General features: G+C 39.5%; 1 protein-coding gene across 10 annotated transcripts in view; it reads left to right on the forward strand.

Annotated features, from left to right (window-relative positions):
- The first annotated feature begins 11,753 nt into the window (after nucleotides 1-11,753).
- Nucleotides 11,754-21,877, forward strand: part of epb41l2 (erythrocyte membrane protein band 4.1 like 2) — a 56,576-nt gene continuing 46,452 nt past the window's right edge. For 4 of the 10 annotated variants that reach the window (XM_016244680.1, XM_016244681.1, XM_016244683.1 and 1 more), the window contains exons 1-5: nucleotides 11,756-11,922; nucleotides 12,901-13,293; nucleotides 14,557-14,745; nucleotides 18,701-18,805; nucleotides 20,176-20,218. In XM_016244680.1, the coding sequence (XP_016100166.1) occupies nucleotides 11,803-11,922; nucleotides 12,901-13,293; nucleotides 14,557-14,745; nucleotides 18,701-18,805; nucleotides 20,176-20,218 (850 nt within the window). In that variant the 5' untranslated portion in view covers nucleotides 11,756-11,802. Of the gene's footprint in view, nucleotides 11,923-12,900; nucleotides 13,294-14,556; nucleotides 14,746-18,700; nucleotides 18,806-20,175; nucleotides 20,219-21,877 lie in introns of all 10 variants that reach the window. The other 6 variants (XM_016244679.1, XM_016244687.1, XM_016244688.1 and 3 more) reach the window with 4 other exon arrangements.

The raw sequence follows: 21,877 nt of genomic DNA on the forward strand, positions 1-21,877 counted from the left end.
ATTTAAGTAACAATATCTACTAAACATCAGGTCCTCTTTGGAGTGCTCATACTTTATACTGTAACACAGTGGAGCGCCCTGGAGAAAAAAGAAGCATTTAAGTGACTGCTTTGTTCAAAATAGGGAATTAAGTAGGGCTGTCGCGATAACGCAATATCGTAATACCGTGCTATTGACGAGCAAACCGCAGCAACCTGCAAATTTAGCATTTTCTTTTTTCACAGGATTATGCCCTTCTCGTTTTACACTTCATGCATGTGTACTGAATACTAAACAAGTTAGTAATGATAACATAATGTGTGCCATGCTGATTTGTACAGAGGCTCCATAGATTTGCACTTAAAGGAGTCATATGATGTTGCTAAAAAGAACATTATTTTGTGTATTTGGTGTAAGGAAATGTGTTTATGCGGTTTAAGGTTAAAAAAACACATTATTTTCCACATACTGTACATTATTGTTTCTCCTCTATGCCCCGCCTTTTTGAAACGCGTCGATTTTTACAAAGCTCATCGCTCTGAAAAGCGAGGTGTGCTGTGATTGGCCAGCTATCCAGTGCGTTGTGATTGGCCGAATACCTCAAGCGTGTGACGGAAATGTTACGCCCCTCACCATACTGTGATGATGCCCTGTCCGGCCGGAGCGACGAGACAAACACATTAAAACCCATTATAAACGAGGCATTTGTTGCATCCAGTGGAGACATAATTAGGGATGCTTCGATCCGCCTTTTTTGCCTCCGATTCCGATACCTAGGGTTCGGTTTTGGCCGATACCTATCCGATACCAGTGAAGTTTTTTCCCTCATTTAAATAAATGTAGAATTTATACATGTATTATTTAATAAAGAAGTTTAGTAATTAGAATTAAAACTTGGTAACCATGAACTTAGGACTGGTGCTGGTGCTTTTTTTGGTCATTCAGTGTTCCTGTAAAAAAAACGAACAATAATACTGATGAGATATTATTATTATTATACGAATTCTACTAATAATATAAAAATGCACTAAGGATTAATGAGCTACTGGATTTATGAATATTAATCAGGTTGTGTGCGTTTGCTCGAACTGATTCGCTGAAATCTAAACGGGGACCATACTAGGTGAGCACCAGCCAATGAGATTGTCATTAGCGCATTAGTTCCGCCCACTAGCGGAGAAAGCGTTAGTTCTTAAAAGCTGAAGAATTCCACAGGAACACCGTTATTTTTACAGGAAAATACAACAAAGTATATCGTTTACATGTAGCGCATCAATTCTGCATGTTATGTAAGACTCTCTCTCGCTCTTTGCTCACAGTGAGAGAAAGCGATGGTGAGTTGTGCGCCTTCACACTAGAAACACATTATGACAAATCCATTCATTCAGATGAACTGGAAAAACAGCACAGATCGCTTGACGGAGAGTAAAACTCTGAAGCGCTCAGTCAGAGTGTTCTGTGAGTGAACATATATCTGTGCTAATCATATACTTAGCCTCCAACTCACACACTGGCGTGTAAAATCTGAGAATTTATTAGCAATTGGCTAATATTAAACATCATTTAGTCGCCCAGAGGGAAGATTTACTCGCATATGCGAGTGATTTACTCGCAATGTAGAGGGTTGACAGTCTATGAGCACGAAGAAGCTTTTCGTGTTAAAAACGGCAAAGCACAAAGGGAAGACAAATTGATGCGTAGTGTAGGGCTGGACGATATGGCCAAAATTTATATCACGATATATTTCTTCATTTCGGTCGATACGATGTAATTCCGATATCGATATGAACACTATTTATCTGAATTCGAAATCTTTTGTAACATTATAAATGCCTTTATCATCACTTTTGATCAATTTTAGCATCCTTGCTAAATAAAAGTATTCATTTCTATAATTTCTTTCCCAAAATAGTTGTGTCCTCTTTTGGAAGACCAAACAAAGTAGTTTCTCTTTCACAACGAAACAGCGTCACACACGGCGGGCTAGAGTGAGGAACGGCCGGCGGATTCGACGAAGGAGGAAGGACATGTGACGACCCCGGGCTGGAGTCCGCTTCGTCCACGGTGAAAGCCGATCCGGCGATCCACAGCACGAAGTTGATGTATTTCCTCAGCGACCAGCACGCATCTTTTGGAAAGGCCAACCAAAGTAGTTTAGCTTTCACAACGAAGCACACAGCGTCTTCAGGACATGGCGGCGACGGCAACAATTACACCTTCTTTCTTTGCGTGAACATTTGGGCGGCGTTATGCAAATCTTCCCACATAGTGAGGTAGACATGTGGGGGCGTGTTAGAACGAGGCGTTTTAGGTAGACGTGGCTGACTCTTAACTTTTATAAAGAATATCTCTTTGGATTTGAGACTTTAGTCTTTGCAACTTTACAGATCTTCTTTATGCACCAAGAGCTTGTAACACTCCAAAGAGAAAGGAAAACTTGAAATCGCATCATATGACCCCTTTAATGAGCCTAAACAGACAGCGAATGAGAGAGAGATCAACCGAGCATGTGCGATTACTTGCGAGTCATATATATTTGTGAATATAGGTTGTTATGTCCAAGGAAAGCCAAATCTCTGTCTTAGCATCGACGCATTGCTGGTCAGCTGAGATGATTTCAACAGCGTGTTTCATTACGTCTCTCTTTGAATGAATCAGTGTTTTTGAACTTGTAGTTGAATGAACGGTTTAAAGACTGACTGACAGCCCGTCTAAAATGCGCAGGTGGAAATATCAATAGAAAGTCTCTTGTCCAGTTGGATTCGAGGATCAGAGCTAACTGTTATACATATAGGCTAACAATAGTCTAAAGATCTTATTGTCCGGTTTATGTTCTGTTATGTGGATCATTATTTTGTCGTTCTCTTCTGTTTACTTCACTTTCTGTTTCAACGCTATTTGGTTTCGGTTTCTGAATATGACCTCGTTATATCGTAACACATACACACACAGATTATATATATGTATGGCAATAATACTGCATACTAGGGCTGTGCGATATGGACAAAAAAAACCTATTGCGATTTCTTTGATCAATTTTGCGATTTCGATTTTAATCACGATTTTTACGCACAGAGACATGCTTTACAGTCATTAATGCATTCAGTGTGAATTTGAAACCTATTTCCAAAAGAAAACCAATTAGAGCTTTATCAAAAAGCTGTAACATGTCTCTATAACAGACATAAGGCAAAATAAGCACTAAGTAAAGGTGTAACAATGTCTCTAGAATACACATATGGCAGAAAAGCTGTAACATGTCTCTATAACAGACATAAGGCAAAATAATCACTAAGTAAAGGTGTAACAATGTCTCTAGAATACACATATGGCAGAAAAAAAAAATGTTTTGCCATGCATTGGTCATAGAGCTCTTTGTGGTGTTGCCTCAGATGCTGAACTAGATTTGTTCACACGTACTCCGTCTGCAGTGCGTATAACTTGTGTATGCGGTGCAGAAGCAGCACAGACTCATTTTGCGTTCGCACAGGACACGTTTGCAGTCCGCTCCTGATCCATGACTGCTGCAGACGCACCGCTCCTGGAGCGCAATCGCGTGCAGTGTGAACGCTCTGATCCGTTAACATGGGCACGAAAAAAATATGCAGATCCAGTGCTTTAGATGTCATTCAGAGAGTGTCACACAATAGATGCTAAAGCAGGACACCTGCACAGATCACACACACACACACACACACACACACACACACACACGATAACCATTAGAAGAGGGCGGGGCAATATGGCTTAAAATATTAGAACAACGGTTTTTTCCCCATATCTGTGTTTATCACTAGGGATGTAACGATTAACTGCGAGCTGGTTGAAAATCAATTTAAATATGTAACGATTCAAATCGGTTGAGATGCTAAACAAATCGCGATACAATTGGAGTAGGAGTTTATATGAATGCGTCTCTGAGGGGGAACGGACTGTCATTAGAAAAGTTTACATGGTATTTTCTTTTCATCTTGCCTCTGAACGATGCATATTAAAGTAGTGTTCATAAGCGCAGCCCTGCTTTGGTTACAGCGGTAACGCAGGACACACTGTATCATTGCTGTTCATGAGCGCCACCTGCTGTCAGAGAGTGAATCTGCGTCTCATTCAGCTCGTCTGCTGTTTCGAATGTAGTATAGTTTCACAAAACTAAAGTCAGACCATTCTGTTTTGCTTCAAATTTAGAAATTATACAATGTAATTTAGATTAAAAACTGCTCATGTTGCATGAATGCTGCATCTTTGTTTGGATCGTGATTAAAATGCGGTGGTTGCCTCTAATTTTAAATGGAAAAAGCACAGACAAAGCCTTCATTTTTTTCATATTAAGAGATTTCTTTTATTTGTGTAACTTGTTTAATTTGGGGCTTGTTTTAAAATTTCAGTTTAGTTTTGTTATTTCAATTTCACAAAGAAACGTGCAGCAGTAGCCTAATAAAACGACACCTTTTCATTTACTGTATAATGTCGTCAATCTCATTTCGTTGAAAAAATCGAATCGTGAGTTGAGTGAATCGTTACATCCCTATTTATCACAATATTAATTTACCATTAATAGGGAAGCAAATGCTTTCTGCATGTTTGTTAGACCTTGAGAATGAACGTAAACCGAACTTGTTTGTTCACAATTAAACTCCACCGAGTAAGATGACTTTTAATTAAGGACCATAAGAAAGCCGTTTTATTTTCCCACATTCTGTCTTTTCCGTTTTATTTATTTATTGTAGGGATGCACGATATATCGGCCACCATATCGGTATCGGCCCATATCGGCTCATTTTTTCTGTTATCGGTATCGGCCTGATAAGAAAATTTCACACACACACACACACACACACACACACAGGTGCCGATTTGTGTTTCTGCCGGTAGGTGCCTAACCTCAATAGTCCCCCTCCCCCCGAAAATGTGTAACAGATGCCTCGCAGATACAATCAGTGTAAATGTTTTGTGTTTTGATTAAAGTAAAGTTAACATTGGCCAGCCGCATATCACGTTGTTTATTACTCATCAGAGATTCGCACTCAATAAAACCAAAGTATCCACACATAAGATGAAATCAACAGACACAAGGAGTATTCAATGATGCCCGTGTGCATGTTTATTTTCCTGCACATTTTTCAGATTTTGAAGCAAAGCCTACTGCCACATACAACTCTGTGCGATCGCAGAAGTATGAGCTACTGATAATGAAAACTGCTCAAACACAGTTTGTCCGGTTCCAGAATTAAATACGGAGCGTGCTTCAGAAATGAGTGAGTGTGCTCTAGCCTCAGTTTTCTCTTATGTTTTTGTCCCGTTCATTGCTCTGTCAAGTGTGAATCCCACATAAATATGTGGATGTCATTCCCGAAACTTTACACACCCACAGACAGAGTCGATCGCTCCATCCTGGTCCTCGTTCTAGACTCGCTCATCAAAGACGATGATGATGACCCTTGTCCTGACGAGGTGTTCAGAAGCAGGAAGTCCTCTGATGTGCTGAGAGGAAGTGAATGTTCTGTGCTAGTAAATAATCAGCTTCATTGTCCTGCAGTGGGTGTGAGGAAAAGAGTTAAACATGCTGTAGTACAGTGATGTTATTATGTGTGCTCACGAAGAGTCTGAAGAGATTTAACACTGCTGATTAGGGCTGTGTATCACCAGCAAAGTCACAATACGATACAGGACTGCACTGAATTTCACCTCAACAGAATTTAGTAAAACAGCTGTTTATTAAACACTGCTTACTATAGTGCCATTTCTAACTACTGGCAGAGCAGCAGCTGAGCTCTGCATTATGAAGAGCCTCCATAACTGTACCACAGTACAATATAGGTAATGGCATATGTTTCATGTTTACATTGGGCACTCCCCACCAGGTACAATATTCTGATTGTTTGCATCTTGTTTTTAAGCTCATATATAATAATGTACTCGTTCTAATAAATTTATATTGTAATGCACTCATACTAATATATTAAAAGATAATCTTTACATTGCTGGTAGGTTATCATTACACAAATTAACACACTTTCTACATTAAAAAAAAATAAAAATGAGGAGTTCTAAACTAATGTGCTGTCTTCTGTATCTCGCGCACACACACGCTCAGTCACTCACACAGATCACGCTGCGGCCGCACTCAGACATTCAGCAACAAACTTTTTAGCGCTGCCCCGCAATTTTATCAGTTAAATAGCTTAATCGCTCAAGAGCTACATTATCTTTCTCAACAAGGAGCTGGTAACATCATTGTTTCTTAATTAATTAAAGCCACAGAAACGCGGCAAAACGGTTGTAATTCATACATACACAGCCTATCTCTCTCTCTCTCTCTGTGTCGTAAATGAACACTTGATGAATTACACTTTTCTGAGAATAGAATATTGAAGTGGAGATCGCTAAACTGCAAGCTTACCGGTGTCTTCAGAAAGCAAGCGCGGTTATCCTCTGTAGAGAGAGAGCGCGAGCACATGGTTGCACTGTGTCGGGGATTACGTGTCTTTATATCAGGCAACCCAGTTGTGTTCCTCTGCGGCCAGATTAAACCTTGTTGTAGCCTATATATTATGCTCTATTCATTCTTTTTTAGAAACCTCGCACTTTTCTACTCCATTTTAAATGTTGTTCTTGTATTCAATTTAAACACGGTCCACTGCTGCACACGTGCCACAATATCGATACTGAGACCGCTGTATCGATACTCGTATCGTCAAATCTCTGTGACAATACATCGTCGTATCGAACACAGCACTACTGCTGAATCGCTCAAGAGCTACATTATCTTTCTCAACAAGGAGCTGGTAACATCATTGTTTCTTAAGTAATTAAAGCCACAGAAACGTGGCAAAACGGTGGTAATTCATACATACACAGCCTCTCTCTCTCTCGTGTAAATGAACACTTGATGAATCACACTTTTCTGAGAATAGAATATTGAAGTGGAGATCGCTAAACTGCAAGCTTACCGGTGTCTTCAGAAAGCAAGCGCGGTTATCCTCTGTAGAGAGAGAGCGCGAGCACATGGTTGCACTGTGTCGGGGATTACGTGTCTTTATATCAGGCAACCCAGTTGTGTTCCTCTGCGGCCAGATTAAACCTTGTTGTAGTCTATATATTATGCTCTATTCATTATTTTTTAGAAACCTCGCACTTTTCGACTCCATTTTAAATGTTGTTCTTGTATTCAATTTAAACACGGTCCACTGCTGCACACGTGCCACAATATCGATACTGAGACCGCTGTATCGATACTCGTATCGTCAAATCTCTGTGACAATACATCGTCGTATCGAACACAGCACTACTGCTGATCCTGTCCTGGACACTCACATGTAGATTTGAAACCCATCATGAGTGTGATTGTCTTGATTTCTACATTAAAAAAAAATAAAAATGAGGAGTTCTAAACTAATGTGCTGTCTTCTGTATCTCGCGCACACACACGCTCAGTCACTCACACAGATCACGCTGCGGCCGCACTCAGACATTCAGCAACAAACTTTTTAGCGCTGCCCCGCAATTTTATCAGTTAAATAGCTTAATCGCTCAAGAGCTACATTATCTTTCTCAACAAGGAGCTGGTAACATCATTGTTTCTTAAGTAATTAAAGCCACAGAAACGTGGCAAAACGGTGGTAATTCATACATACACAGCCTCTCTCTCTCTCGTGTAAATGAACACTTGATGAATCACACTTTTCTGAGAATAGAATATTGAAGTGGAGATCGCTAAACTGCAAGCTTACCGGTGTCTTCAGAAAGCAAGCGCGGTTATCCTCTGTAGAGAGAGAGCGCGAGCACATGGTTGCACTGTGTCGGGGATTACGTGTCTTTATATCAGGCAACCCAGTTGTGTTCCTCTGCGGCCAGATTAAACCTTGTTGTAGCCTATATATTATGCTCTATTCATTCTTTTTTAGAAACCTCGCACTTTTCTACTCCATTTTAAATGTTGTTCTTGTATTCAATTTAAACGCGGCCCACTGCTGCACACGTGCCACAATATCGATACAGAGACCGCTGTATCGATACTCGTATCGTCAAATCTCTGTGACAATACATCGTCGTATCGAACACAGCACTACTGCTGATCCTGTCCTGGACACTCACATGTAGATTTGAAACCCATCATGAGTGTGATTGTCTTGAATCTTGAGCAGAGGAGCAGCTGCTGCAGTGGCTTCATGACTGCTACACCATCAAACCCACAACAGTGAGTGCTCTCTGTGCTGTAATAAACATCTATCGACATTGACAAATGAGGAACAAACAGTCTGATTTGCAAGTCAAATTTGCTGAGAAAACACACCAGTCTCTTCTGCTCACCAAGCCATCAAAAATACAATAACATCAGTAAAACTGTGAAATATTATTGCAATTTAAAACAGCTGTTTTCTTTGTGAATATCTGTTAAACTAATTTGTTTCTGTGATGCGCAGCTGTATTTTCAGCATCATTCCTCCAGTCTTCAGTGTCACATGATCTTCAGAAATCAGTATAATATGCTGATCTGCTGCTCCAGAAACATTTCTGATTATTATCAATGTTGAAAACAGTCGTGCTGCACAATATTTTTGTGGAAACTGTGATACATTTATTTTTCAGGATTCACAGATGAATAGAAAGTTCAAAAGAACAGCATTTATTTGAAATAGAAATCTTTGTAACATTATAAATGTCTTTACTGTCACTTCTGATAAATTGAATGTGTCCTTGCTGAATAAAAGTATTAATTTCTTTAAAATGAAATCATAGTGAGCTCAAACTCTCAGTAGTGCGTGTGTGATGTTTCACGTTTGCATGTATGCTTTGACCCAGTGGCTGCTCATGTCACACGTGTGTTTGAGGAGGAGGATGAAGGTGATGATGATGACGTGTTGGTGCTGTGCTTTCGTCAGTGGTTTTCCCCTGGCCGAGGGTCAGCTGGACGTCTCTCTGCTGTGTGTTGTAACAGCTGTGTGATCTCAAACTCCCAGAATTCCTCCAGCTCTTCTCTTTCAGCCCATGTTGAGGGAACATTGTTCTCATGCGCGTCCTGATGACCCTGAGGTGTGTGTGATTGATTCAGGCACACGTGTGCAGCAGATCTTATTCAGGAGAGTGCTGGGTTTCATTTTTGGCGGGGAAGAAAACGAGGTTGTGAGGGACTGAAGTACAGTGTGTTCACTGGACGGGACTGTTGTTTAACAACATACCAAACAAAAACTTCATAAAAACAGTGTTGAAAGTTGAGAGTTTGACTCAGGTTTGTACTCGGGGTGTCCACGGGTCCTTATAAAGTCTTAAATAACGTTTTCCTAATAAAAGGCCTTAAAAAGTCTTAATGTCTTAAATTCAGATTCAATGGGTCTTAAATATTTTTGGTCACATTACTGCTAAAATATCTTGCGTCTGACGGACCTAATGACTGTTTACAATCATTGGACAGACCGAAGATTTTTTTTCCTCCTCCGCGGTAGTTACTGCATCATCAGAGAGAATCGCAGTAGCAGAAAACAGGTCGAACTACCTTATAATGTTCTCAATAATAATATAGGTCGAGCTACAGCTGAACAGCCTTCTAGCTAGTTTAAAATGTTTTTTTTTTCTCGACCGGACCTGATTAAAACACAAGTGACAAAACATAAAAATAATAATAACCAGCGAAGCATGGAAATGCGAGAATGATTCTTCTATAGTGTATGTATTTCTGGTATCAAGGTTGTTGAGGCTCACTCGGTTTATCTTTTTTTGAGAGACTTCAAAACAAATGAGCGTGACGGCACACATAAAGAAACTCATAAGAAACACCCTGAGGTAAAAATTCTAAATGTTTAGTTTATTCATAACGTGATATAGTTAAGTACAAAACATGACAAGTGAGCTATTCTGCTGCAAACACCTACTTTCACGGCATGATTCAGTCTATTAAAATACATTCAGAATGATCACAAATTCAAGACATGGGGCAGAAAATGTGTATGTTTATACCACTTCATATAGTTAATCAAGTTCACATGAAGAGTCCGTTTTTTCCCCCACAAAATAACCACGATTACACAGGGCTCTACGGATACTTTTCTTTTTAGGAGCGCTTGTGCTCCTTTTTTTAAAAAATGTAGGAGCACGGGCAAAAATTTAGGAGTACCTTCTAATCAGTAATCAAAAATTCTGATAAAAAAATTAACCTTCCCATTACGAGGTGATAGTTGACTCCTTAACGTGATTTATAGGGAATTTTGTTTTTACCTTTGTAATGGCATTTTTCTAACTTTATTAAAAGTATGTCATCTTTTATGTCAAAATCAAAAAAATTAATTTATAAGCTTTTTAACATTTCTAATTAAAACAACAGAATAAAAATAAGTAGAATAAGAATAAGTTACCAATCAAGTGAAATCAGTATTTAAGAAAAGCTTGTATGTGTGAAGGCAATTGTGTTGTTGTCAGACAATATAAGTCACTTAATATTAACTTCTTGTTTAATGAACTGTTGTATTAAATCAATATCACATTTGCAAACTCCCTTAATAATCATTAAAAGCTGTCACACTCCTTAGTTTATCCCGATCTCACAAAACTCCATTATAATCAACGAAGCTCTCTACACTGCACAATGAATCTCTTATTTACACCCCGTCAACACTGTGTTTGTTATAATGAGAGGATATGTCTGTGATGCATTACTCAACGCTGCAGAAACACGTACATATATTAGAACCTTTGAAGCTCCCTCAGCGCAAACACAAATATGCTGATCGGGTCAGTCGCACAGGTGCTCCTAAATATTATTTCATAGTCACACGCAGTAGTTTTCAGTCGCAATGGTCGCACTGTAGAGCCCTGCGACGGTACATCTTCGATAACGATATAAAAAATGTTCGATATAGTGTAGGATATAGGCAGGTGCTATGAGTGACGCAGACAGCTCACACAAACACGAACACATGCTGAAATGAGTGCTGTGCTGCCTTTGAGATTGTGAATAAAGAATGAATATTAGTCGAATTTAAAATAAACATTTGTATTTGAATGTTAGGAGTGCGTCATAAGATGCAGTGATGATGTGAGTGACGTTGTTGCATTTTAATGTTTTGTTAGTCTAGCCCACGAGACGCGCTGCTGCTGCGTTATTCGTTCAAAATATTAGAGAAATATAGAAGCTCAATACGGAGAAGATCTTGAATGGGTTAAAACCGAAACCAAGCCATTCTCACAGAACGCATATTCGCGTGATGGGTGGTTTGGCTCTTTGTATTAAACAATGCATAAATACATGATACTGTTTTGTTCATAATTGTTTATGCATTTTAGGAAATTATATTTGATTTATATGAGTTAATTTAGATATAATGCACGCTTTTTTTATAGACGCTATTTCCGTGCGTTGACATTATGTGCTGCATTATTTTGCTCATTGCGCCCTCCTGTGGCCTCGGGAGACAAAACAAAAGTTTCCTTCAGACCTATTTAATCTGCATATAAAACATTAGAAATTTGTTTAATTTTTATTGTGTTTGACTGTTAAAACAAATTATTGTCTCAATAAATTGGGGTAATTTAAAAATACAGTGTTTAAATTTACTTTTTTTTTCTATTGCTCTTTTTAAAAAAGGTTATAAAAAATGTCAATAATTATCGATACCGAACGATATGAAACATTTCTATAGTTGATAATTTTTTTAGCTATATCGCCCAGCCCTAATAGACCATATAGAAAGTATTATAGCATTTGTTTGTTATTGTTAGTAACTGAAAGGCAAATGTTTGTGGTTTAGTTCGGTCTGTGGAGGATGTTTCAGGAGGTCTGATCTCCGATGATGAGCTGTGGTTTGTGTGTGTGTTAGTGTGCCGGCCGTGATGACGACAGAGGTGGGATCAGAGAGCAACGTGAAGAAGGAAGCGGAGAAGGCTCCTGAAGTCCAGCAGCAGACAAACCAGCCCGACAAACCCGACCCGGCCAGTGCTGAGCAGACACAGGTAGAGCTGACATCTTTCCTCCACGTACTGCGCTCTGATTGGCTGTTAGGGAGCATGCGTTGACACCCATTCAGAACAGACGTCACACGACTGTGTTTGTGCAATAAATACTGCATTAGGGCTGAGTATTGAGAAACATTTCTTGCAATTTGATTCTATTTCAGTCTTGATTCAATTCAGTATCGATTCATTTTGATATATATAGGCAATTAAGGTCCTGTACATGTACGTTTCTCTTAACTAATGCTATAAACTATACAGTAAAAGCTGTCAGGTGGTGCATTTACTGAATTAAACTGATTAATGAAGGCAGTATTTGTAATAAGAATTTATAATATCATTTATTATAATAACTTTTTAATCAAAATAATTGTTTCAGGTGTTGTTGTTAAAATAAAAACATGTTAACCTTGGATGCCATTGCTTGTTTTCTGAATGGATTTATTCAAACATACATTAAATATTGAAGAACAGGTTAAACATATAATGAATATGTAATAAAATGCATATATTTAGCAAAAAAGTTTTTTTTTCTAGCTAGTTTATGGACATTTTCACAAGCTGCTTTATTGCCATCTTTCCGTGTTGAAAACACTGATCGATTTCACGAGACATGACTCATTTCAGTAAGTTGTTCTGTTTTCTTCTGATGTTCGATCATGTAACTAATAGCAAAGAGGAAGTGATGATCGGCTCATGTGTCACTTGATCTGTCAGAACACATTAAAGAATGACAAAACATGTTTATTTTTTTAATTTAGCTATAAAACTGACAGAAGTTGAAAGCTGATACTTCATTTCAAAAGTTACAAATCACAAAGCTTATTGTAATTTGGACAGGAGACAAAATAAAGTTTTGTGAAGTTTTGTTCACACATCAACAGAAAACATCATAGATGAATTCTTGTGATTGAAGAGTCGATATCAGTTCATCAAAATGAGAAGCGATTAAAGTCCAGGATTGTGCATGCTGTGCAGGAGGAGAGCCCGAGCACCGAGGCTGAGAGCGGTCAGGAAGCGGCTGCGTCTCCGGAGCCCAGCAGTCCTCCTCCTGCTGCCGGCGGCCAGAAGAAAGAGAAGGGCATCTCCCGCTTCCTGCCTCCATGGCTTAAACGACAGAAATCACAGAGCCAGGACAAGCCCAGCGAGAGCTCAGTGCCGCCCAAGCAGGAGAGCGTGGAGGCCGTGAAGGAGGAGCAGGAGGAGACGAGCCAGCCGAAAGAGGAGGCGGACGGAGGAGGCGCAGGGACCGCCAGCACAGAGCAGACAGAGGAGGTGAAGGAGGTGAGAGAGGAGAGCACAGCAGAGGAGGTGCAGCCGGAGGAGAAGGAGACAGAGGAGGAGAAGTCTATCGGCAGTGCTGACACACAGGTGAGACAAACATACATCAATGAGTCTGTAGATAAAATACACTACCAGGGGTCAGGAAGATTTTTTTTGTTCAGCAAGGACTCATTAAATTGATCACAAGTGACAGTATTTCAAAAGATTTCTATTTCAAATAAATGCTGTTATTTTGAACTTTCTCTTCATCTGTTAATCCTGAAAAATAAAATGCATCACAGTTTCCACAAAAATATTGTGCAGCACAACTGTTTTCAACATTGATAATAATCAGAAATGTTTCTTGAATCATTATACTGATTTCTGAAGATCATGTGACACTGAAGACTGGAGTAATGATGCTGAAAATACAGCTGCGCATCACAGAAATACATTACAGTTTAACACATTCACTTAGCAAACAGCTGTTTTACATTGTAATAATATTTCACAATATTACTGCTGCTTCTGTATTTTTGATCAAGTAAATGCAGCCTTGGTGAGCAGAAGAGACTTTTTTCAGAAACATTGCAAATCTTGCTGACCCCAAACTTTTGAACGGCAGCCTGAGAGTGATTTGTTTGAACTCAGAAGACATTTGTCTACATCATGCACTGAATCAGTCACATGAACTGCTGGATAGAGCGCAGTGTTCATTTCTCAGCTTTTGTCTTTTGACAAAAATATCATTTAAGTTTAGTCTGTTTTGTCATGTTCATTCATTTTAAACACTTTCACTCTGATCAAATTTAAGTTCACGCAAATAACATTTTATGTCAAAATGCTAAATTAAATCAACTTTTTAAACCAAAGATTTTATATATTAATTTAAACAATTTTAATAAATATTATATATATATATATATATATATATATATATATATATATATATATATATATATATATATATATATATATATATATATATATATATATATTGATGCATGCATCAAGCAATGGTTTTGTTCTTGTCATATTTTCATCAACATAATATCTTAATTAAAATCATTGAATTATTGTCCTGATGTGCATGCAGTGCTCCTTTATAGGGGATGAATTCAAAGCAGACAGCTAGAAGTTTCACGCACACAGGCATGACCTCGTGGTCTTTACTGCACTGCTGCAGTCCTGAGATGCACCGAGCTCATCTCATGCTTCTGGTGTTGACTGCAGATCGTTCAGCCATCATCTCCTCAGATAAACCTGCGTGTGATGGGACTGTAATGCAGATCAGAAGCTGAACACGACATGTGTGTGTTAACCTAGTGTGTATGTGTGTGCGTGTGTGTGTGTGTGTGTGTGTGTGTGCAGCCTGTGAGAGAGGAGAAAGAGGGCGAATCGGAGGTGAAGCAGGAGAAAGAGGAGACGACGAAGGAGGAAGAGCAAGTGATCCCGCACGAGGCGAGTGTGCTGTCAGCACTCAAAGTCAACAAGAAGATGAAGATGGTGGTGTGTCACGTGACCCTGCTGGATGGCAGCCAGTTCTCCTGTGAGGTGGAGGTAAGACGCGTCCGTCCGTCTGTGCACATTGGCATTGTGATGTTAAATCATTCTACTCTACAACAAGTGACCCGGTGAGGCTTGTATGAGGTGGATGGATGTTAAAGTCCACATCAGAATCTAATCGCACTCCATTTCCTGTCCTAATTCATGTTCGTGGTCTGATTGTGATCAGCGGCAGTCTGTCTGTTTGTGTTTCACTGCTATTTATTTTATGATAATTCAGGATGACAGTAATCCTGCTGTGTAGATGGAGATATGTGTGTTGGTTGGATTTGTGTCTATATAAAGATCATCAGCTCCACAGCAGCACGACTCATCATAACTGAGGCTGTCAGCAGTGGTTCACGTCTCCAGCACCACACTGATGTGTAACGCATGGATATATGGATCCTTCAATGGACAAACAAGATATTCAACAAATAAAGTATACGCATTATATATAATATGCATTTATAATATATATATATTTATATATATATATATAATATATAATTATAAAATGAAATCGGAGTTGCAGAAGGAGTGTGTGTTGAGAAGTAGAGCTGTAATAGGATGAGTCATTGTGCTGACAGGAGCGTTCAGATGCGTGCGATTACCTCTGACCCCGCAGTGATCTGGTGGGTGTGTTCAGAGTTTTGAAGGTCAGATTATTGGGGGTCTGTCAACACCCCCACAGCTTCAACCCTCACTGTCTGCTGTTGCTGCTGGGATCTGGACACACACACACACTTGCACATAGAGACACACTCTCTCACACACACACACACACACACACATGCACATAGAGACACACTCACACAGAGAGAGAGACACACACACACACACACACACACACTTGCACATAGAGACACACTCACACAGAGAGAGAGACACAGACACACACACACACACACACATGCTGTAAATGGAAACTTTCACAGAGCACCAGATGTCTTCACAGAACACTGATACACACAGGAGCTTTTGATAGCATGGTATGTTTAAAAAATGTTTAATTATTACACCTAATATTTTAGTAAAATATTTAAAATAATTAAAAGTTCTTTAGAATAATCTATTAAATGATGTTAAATGGCATGTAAAGAGTGTTAAAGACGTGTGCTTTGTGGAGGCTTCTCATCGCTGACAGTAAGTCTGTCATCTGAACAAGAGAAGCTATGATCCGATGCAGTGCAGGTGAGTGTTGGGATGTGAAGGGCTGGGCTTTCATTACTGGCCGCTCTGCGAGCTCTGAACAGCCTCTCCTTTGTCCTGTCACCGGAAAGTGCTGAGGCATCACTAAGCGCTATTGTCCTAGTGTATTCATGCACGAGACGGTGGCATGTTTGCTCAGAGATGAGCGGCACTCTCTCCGGGACGCATAAGCCGCAGCTTCACACAAAGCATTCCAGACGTGATGCTCTTTGGGGCCGGTGGGGACAATGAGGGCTCTCAGGATGGCTGAACGACCCCGGATGCATGTTAGGAGCGCTGCCACTTCATCTGTTGTGTTTCTGTCCTGACGGCAGGACTGACTCTATCTAGTCTCTGACTCTCTCTTGAGAGCGAATAGATGATGGACAGGAACTCTCAGCCAATCAGAGCGCAGTGACCTATATAACAGCAGGAAGCATATGGCGTTGTGTTTTTAATGCTGTAAGTGCAGAGATCCTGTCGCTGCTTGTGTTTTCATGGAGGGGTGTTTTTGTTGTTGTTGCATATTTCCAGATGAACACTTACTGGACTGAAGCAGCTCAGCTTTACTTGATTCTCCATCAATCATGTTTTAGAGTCTCAAATCTGATCCTCAGGATCTTTTGGGGAACATTTGCTTGTTCATCTCTCAATCATCATTGCATTAACAGACTAAGCATTTAGATTTTCTCCCAACTGTTTGCATTCACTTAAGACTTAGTTTACATGGCTACTCACCAAGAAATGCGTTTTGACATCATTGTTTGTGAATTAGCGTTTCAAGTTCAGCTTCCAAATTGAGTTTTCATTTTCTACAGGAGCGTATTGTGATTTTAATAACTCTTTTTAATATCACACATCTCTTGCACTTTATTTCCATGTTCATCCATATATCTTCATCATCCTAGTTGTCACGGTTTAATGGCTAGCAGCACTTTACTGTGGTGAAATTATTACCACACAGTCACTTCCTTCACTCTAGATGAGGATCATCTGACATTCATGCTTTTCTCGTGTGTGTTGTGCAACACAAGTGATGTTTCTGCCTCACAGATTCAGCTGTGGATGTTATTGGCTCTGGTTTGTTGTGCCGACACTATGGGCGCACGTCTCCACCCATGAGCACCTGCGGCTTTCTGTGGCCATACTGTGTGTGATAGACTAGTGTTCGTTTACTCTCGCCATTCACCTGATGCACTTCACTAATGCAGGAACAGCCACTATCTACCCACTGCAAACTGAAATCCATGAGCTGTGTGTTTTTGTGTGTGTTGAAGCAGCGTCTGCAGAGTTTACGGAGCGTAACGTCTGATCACTCATCAGTAAATCTGCTGTGAGTGAACACTGGGATTAGTTTGTGTAATTGCATCCATAACAGCAGCTTATGGTGTTTTGTGTGGCATGTCATAACCAGACAGATTAAAACACACTCTCTGTTTTTGTTTATGTGCGTGTAGTTGATACGAGACTTACACTGAAACCTGGCATGGATGCAGCATCAGATGTTGTTGTCAGCCATTCCTAATTTATTCCATAAGCAGAAGTGTCTGACAACAGGGAGTTTAGTGAGATAAAGTGTTCATCTACATGTGATCTCAACCGCTCCATGTAGAAGAAAACTGTTTTACAGTACTGTGAGATAAAGTACCATTCACAACTCAGCACTTCTTCTTTACTGAAACCAAACTGAAAAACACACATCACAACAATCATAACATGATCATTTAAACATACTGTCCAAGTCTTAAAGGAACAGTAACACAAATGTCACGATCATGTCCATTTGTTTCTAGACTACTGCGTATTAAATTACCAATCTTTGACTCAAAAGGACTGAAACAAATCATTTCAAATAATAGCGTTGCACTAAAAAAATCCTTATCTGTCAGTTTGACTGAATGAGATACATTTCCTGTCATGTTCTAATTTTATCCATCAGAAAAATAATGTAACCCTTGGTATTGCAATGTGACATTATCACAAGCAGTTGTGTTTCAGGTTATTTTATTTTCTGCTCTAACAATATTCAAGACAACAGATACTGCACTGTCATAGTTACTTTCCTACTTATCCTATAGATGTAATATTTTTGGTGTGAGAAACCTCGACTGGTTAAAAACTGTGCATAAGTATTTGGAGCAGACAGATGAATGCAGCGCTGTTCTCTGTCTTCAGATGTTCCTCAGTGACTAATGCTGGAAGCTCCTGGTGTCTGGAGAGGAGCTCGAAGCAGCCTCTCATTCCTCAAGAGTCACACACACACACACACACACAGTCACGCCATCCACACCAACCGACTGTCTGCTGTGTCCAGCGGCTCCAATAGGCCCATTATAACCCCGCGTCTGTGTGTGGCGCTTCAGAGCGTCTTGGAGACTCCACAGTCACCATTCAGACTCGCGTTGGCGTTTACAGGAATGCTTGAAATACCAGCCAAAAATGACACTTCTGTCCTCATTTACTCACCATCACATTCTTCCAACCCTGATCATCTTTATCCATGGAATTTAAAAAACAAAAAGTCCCATTGTGTTGTTTTTGTTTTTGGTCCATACAGTGAAAGTCTGTGATAGAGCCCATTGTTGATTTGGACCCCATTTACTTTGGAATAACTTGGGAGTGAGTAAATTATGACAGAATGATCTGTGTGATGTGATGTGTATATATATCACTTTCTTAACAAATAATGTCCAAATACTCCATGGTGAGTTCAGCTGTTAGTGTACGTCTGTACTGTAAAGTGTGTTCACTTCTTTCCTCTTCTTTATTGTCTCTCCAGAAACGGGCGAAAGGCCATTACCTGTTTTTTCAGGTCTGCGAGCAGCTGAATCTGTTGGAGAAGGATTACTTCGGCCTGAGCTTTAAAGACAACGCTGAGCAGAGGGTGAGTTCACACATGAGACACGGATGGAAACATCAGACACACACTGACATTATCAATGCCATGGGTTCGATTCATGTTCAGTGCATGAGCTGAACTAAACCTGCCAGATGCATTAACTACAAAAACAACAGAACTATATCATAAGAGCAATCCGTATGCCTCATGCGCTGTATTGGAATGATGTTTCGTGAGTTTTAATGGTGAAGTTGTCTATCCTGTGTGATCTCATCGTCACTAGCTCTCCTCCAGAGCTCTGAAACCAAACACACACTGATACTGATGTGCTGGTGTCAAACACAAGACTGCGTGTGCTGTGATCAGTAGCACATCACTCACATTAGTCCTTTAACTGGTGTTGGTGGTGAAGTGTGAAGTTAAGCTAAAGCGTCATGCATCATGGGTTTGGCCAGGCATGTTGTTTTCTAGTTCTGTTATCAGTCATCCAGTGCAGCTGATTGAGCCAGTAATCAAGGCCAGATGTTTCAGACACATGTCTCTGAGTCACTTTAGGAGGGCCCTATGAAATCGGTTTATTTTTTTCCCCCCTCTCAAATTCAGTTTTATTTGATCTAATTTCAGTGGTTTAGGTTTTAATTTTTCTGTTTTAATGGTTTAATTAGGTTTTGATGTTTATTAAATAAGTTTTATGAATTCAATTGATTAGTATCTTTACATTTATAAATGTATTAACATTTGAATCAGAAATTCTGTTTAATTTTACAAATGTAATTTTTACAAATGCAATCTAATCAACTTTGATCCATTCCTTTAATCTTTTTTTGGTAAACAAAGTGCTGCACATCAGACGTTTATTGTTTACATTTAACTGTAGACAAAATGGTGTGAGAATGGCTTGAGAAAGCCAATATCAAAGGTTTTAATATTATAATTATTCATTTTTAATTTATCATTATTATTATTATTCACAGACGCTTCTAGTCCATATAACAATTTAATGAAATGTACGGTCCTACTTTTGATTTATTCATCCAAATCTTGCCAAATTAAGTGACATTTCTCCTTATACAATGCATTTTATTACTGGATCCCATGATTCTGAATTCTGGAAATCATGGTTTACATGAGCTATATGTATGAAAATAGCAAATTATTTAACTATTAATTAACCAAGATTTTTAAAGACGTTACCACACAAAGTGCACATCGCCAAAATGAAGAAATGTGTAACAGAAATAAGCTCATATTAAATAATTCTAATATTGGCTTCAGGTAGTGATATGTTTGAGGACTGCATCGTGAGCTCTCTTGAAGAGAAGTGTGAGTCTGAGCTCAGGATCACAGTCTCTGGATGCTGTGTCGGTCATGCCATGCAGCTGCTCTACTGACTCCTCTGTGTTTCTGTGTTGCAGTGCTGGCTGGACCCCACCAAGGAAATCAAGCGGCAGATCCGCAGTACGTGCTTCTCTTTCTCTTCATGTCATGGTCTGGGTGTGTTTGTGTCGTCCTTGCACACATCTGCAGTTTGAATAGCTGTAATTATCAGAGTGCTGGAATGACGCACATGGGGTGGAGTGAGAGCGGATTCCTCATTCACACCACACAAACACAATCAAAACCATCAACAAAACACTGATGCCTGCTCTCAGCTGACTGGTTCATGATTCTAATGTTTCATCTTCAGAATGACGTACTGCACATGCAGAAATAGATTCAGTTTGCCGCCCTTAAAGGCACAGTTCACCTGTCATTGTGCAGCGCTGCCTTAAAGTCCCCATGAAATCAAAAATATGTTGGCCTTAAGGTTATCTAGAAGCTAGTGTGCTCCAAAACAATGACAAAATTCACATTTAAAAGATATGTGGTGGTGGTTGAGGAGAGACCCCCTCATGATACTGCAGTACACAATAAAGCGCTATATACAGTAGATGCCTCATTTATTAGCATTCAAAACCTACAGTCTCTCACTTCCTCCAATATGGATCAGCAGTTTTGATGACGTCACCCTGCACTTCGGCTTCTCGTCAGACTTTCTGTCCAGTCAAATGCTCTCTAGAATCCGAAGCGGATCATATGCGCAAGTTGGCACAGACCACAAAACCGTATCGGACCCATGCTTTATTTTACAGCGATATGGATGAGATCAGGAGGAGAAACAGTTTAACGGCACTGACAAGTAGAAGAGATGACACACTTTTCAAACTACACATCCTCATCATCACTATAATCACTGCTTTGATTTAGTAATAGTTTCATATTAAATCTAAAGGCTAATCTATTAGACTATGACGATCATACGCTGTCAAATGCGGCTTCACCAAGCTCAAAGACTCTGGCCCAAGCTGTGATATAAACAAAACGCTATTGTCTATTTAAAAAAGGGGGTGGAGCTGCTAGATATGTCCCGACCTGTCTTCCAGTTTCAGTTGAAATTACGTCAGCACATAGAATAACGCTGCGTGGACCTTTAAAGCCTTTAACCATGTGAAGCCTCACATAGTCATATTTGATACATCAGGCTTTTTTATCGACTGTTTTATTCGGAGACTGAGCAAAAATATTCATTTTGGTTCAGATGCTGATATTTATATGCTGAAATTCCGCTGCTTGTAATGTAAATCAGTGAGATCTTTATAACAGTACAGCAGATACTGACATAAAATGATTTGAATATCAGTCGTCACTCTATATCTCCAGTAATCTGTCTCCGTAAGATGAGATTGAAATGATCCAAACATATAATGCAATGCAGTGATGATTGAGAGATGAACAAATAAGTGCTCCTCAAAAGATCCTGAGGATCAGATTTGAGACGCACTGATTTCTCTAAAAGCTGCTTCAGTCCAGTAAGTGTTCATCTGGAAATAGGGCTGGGCGATCTGGCCAAAAAAAATATCACAATGAAATTTTTCTGTGAAGAACAGTCGATATTGATAATTATCTCGATAAATAAAGTTTAAGTGAAAATCGGAGAAACCAGACCATTAAATGTGGTTTTAAGCTATTCTTTATGGTCAGAACATGACAAACACTTCAGGTTTTTGAATTCTTTACACTTTTCAGAATCAGAAAGAGCTTTATTGCCAAGTATGTTTGCACATACAAGGAATTTGT

The sequence above is a fragment of the Sinocyclocheilus grahami genome, unplaced genomic scaffold (genome assembly GCF_001515645.1).
Source record: "Sinocyclocheilus grahami isolate Dianchi unplaced genomic scaffold, SAMN03320097.WGS_v1.1 scaffold730.1, whole genome shotgun sequence".
Taxonomy (NCBI): Eukaryota; Metazoa; Chordata; class Actinopteri; order Cypriniformes; family Cyprinidae; genus Sinocyclocheilus; species Sinocyclocheilus grahami.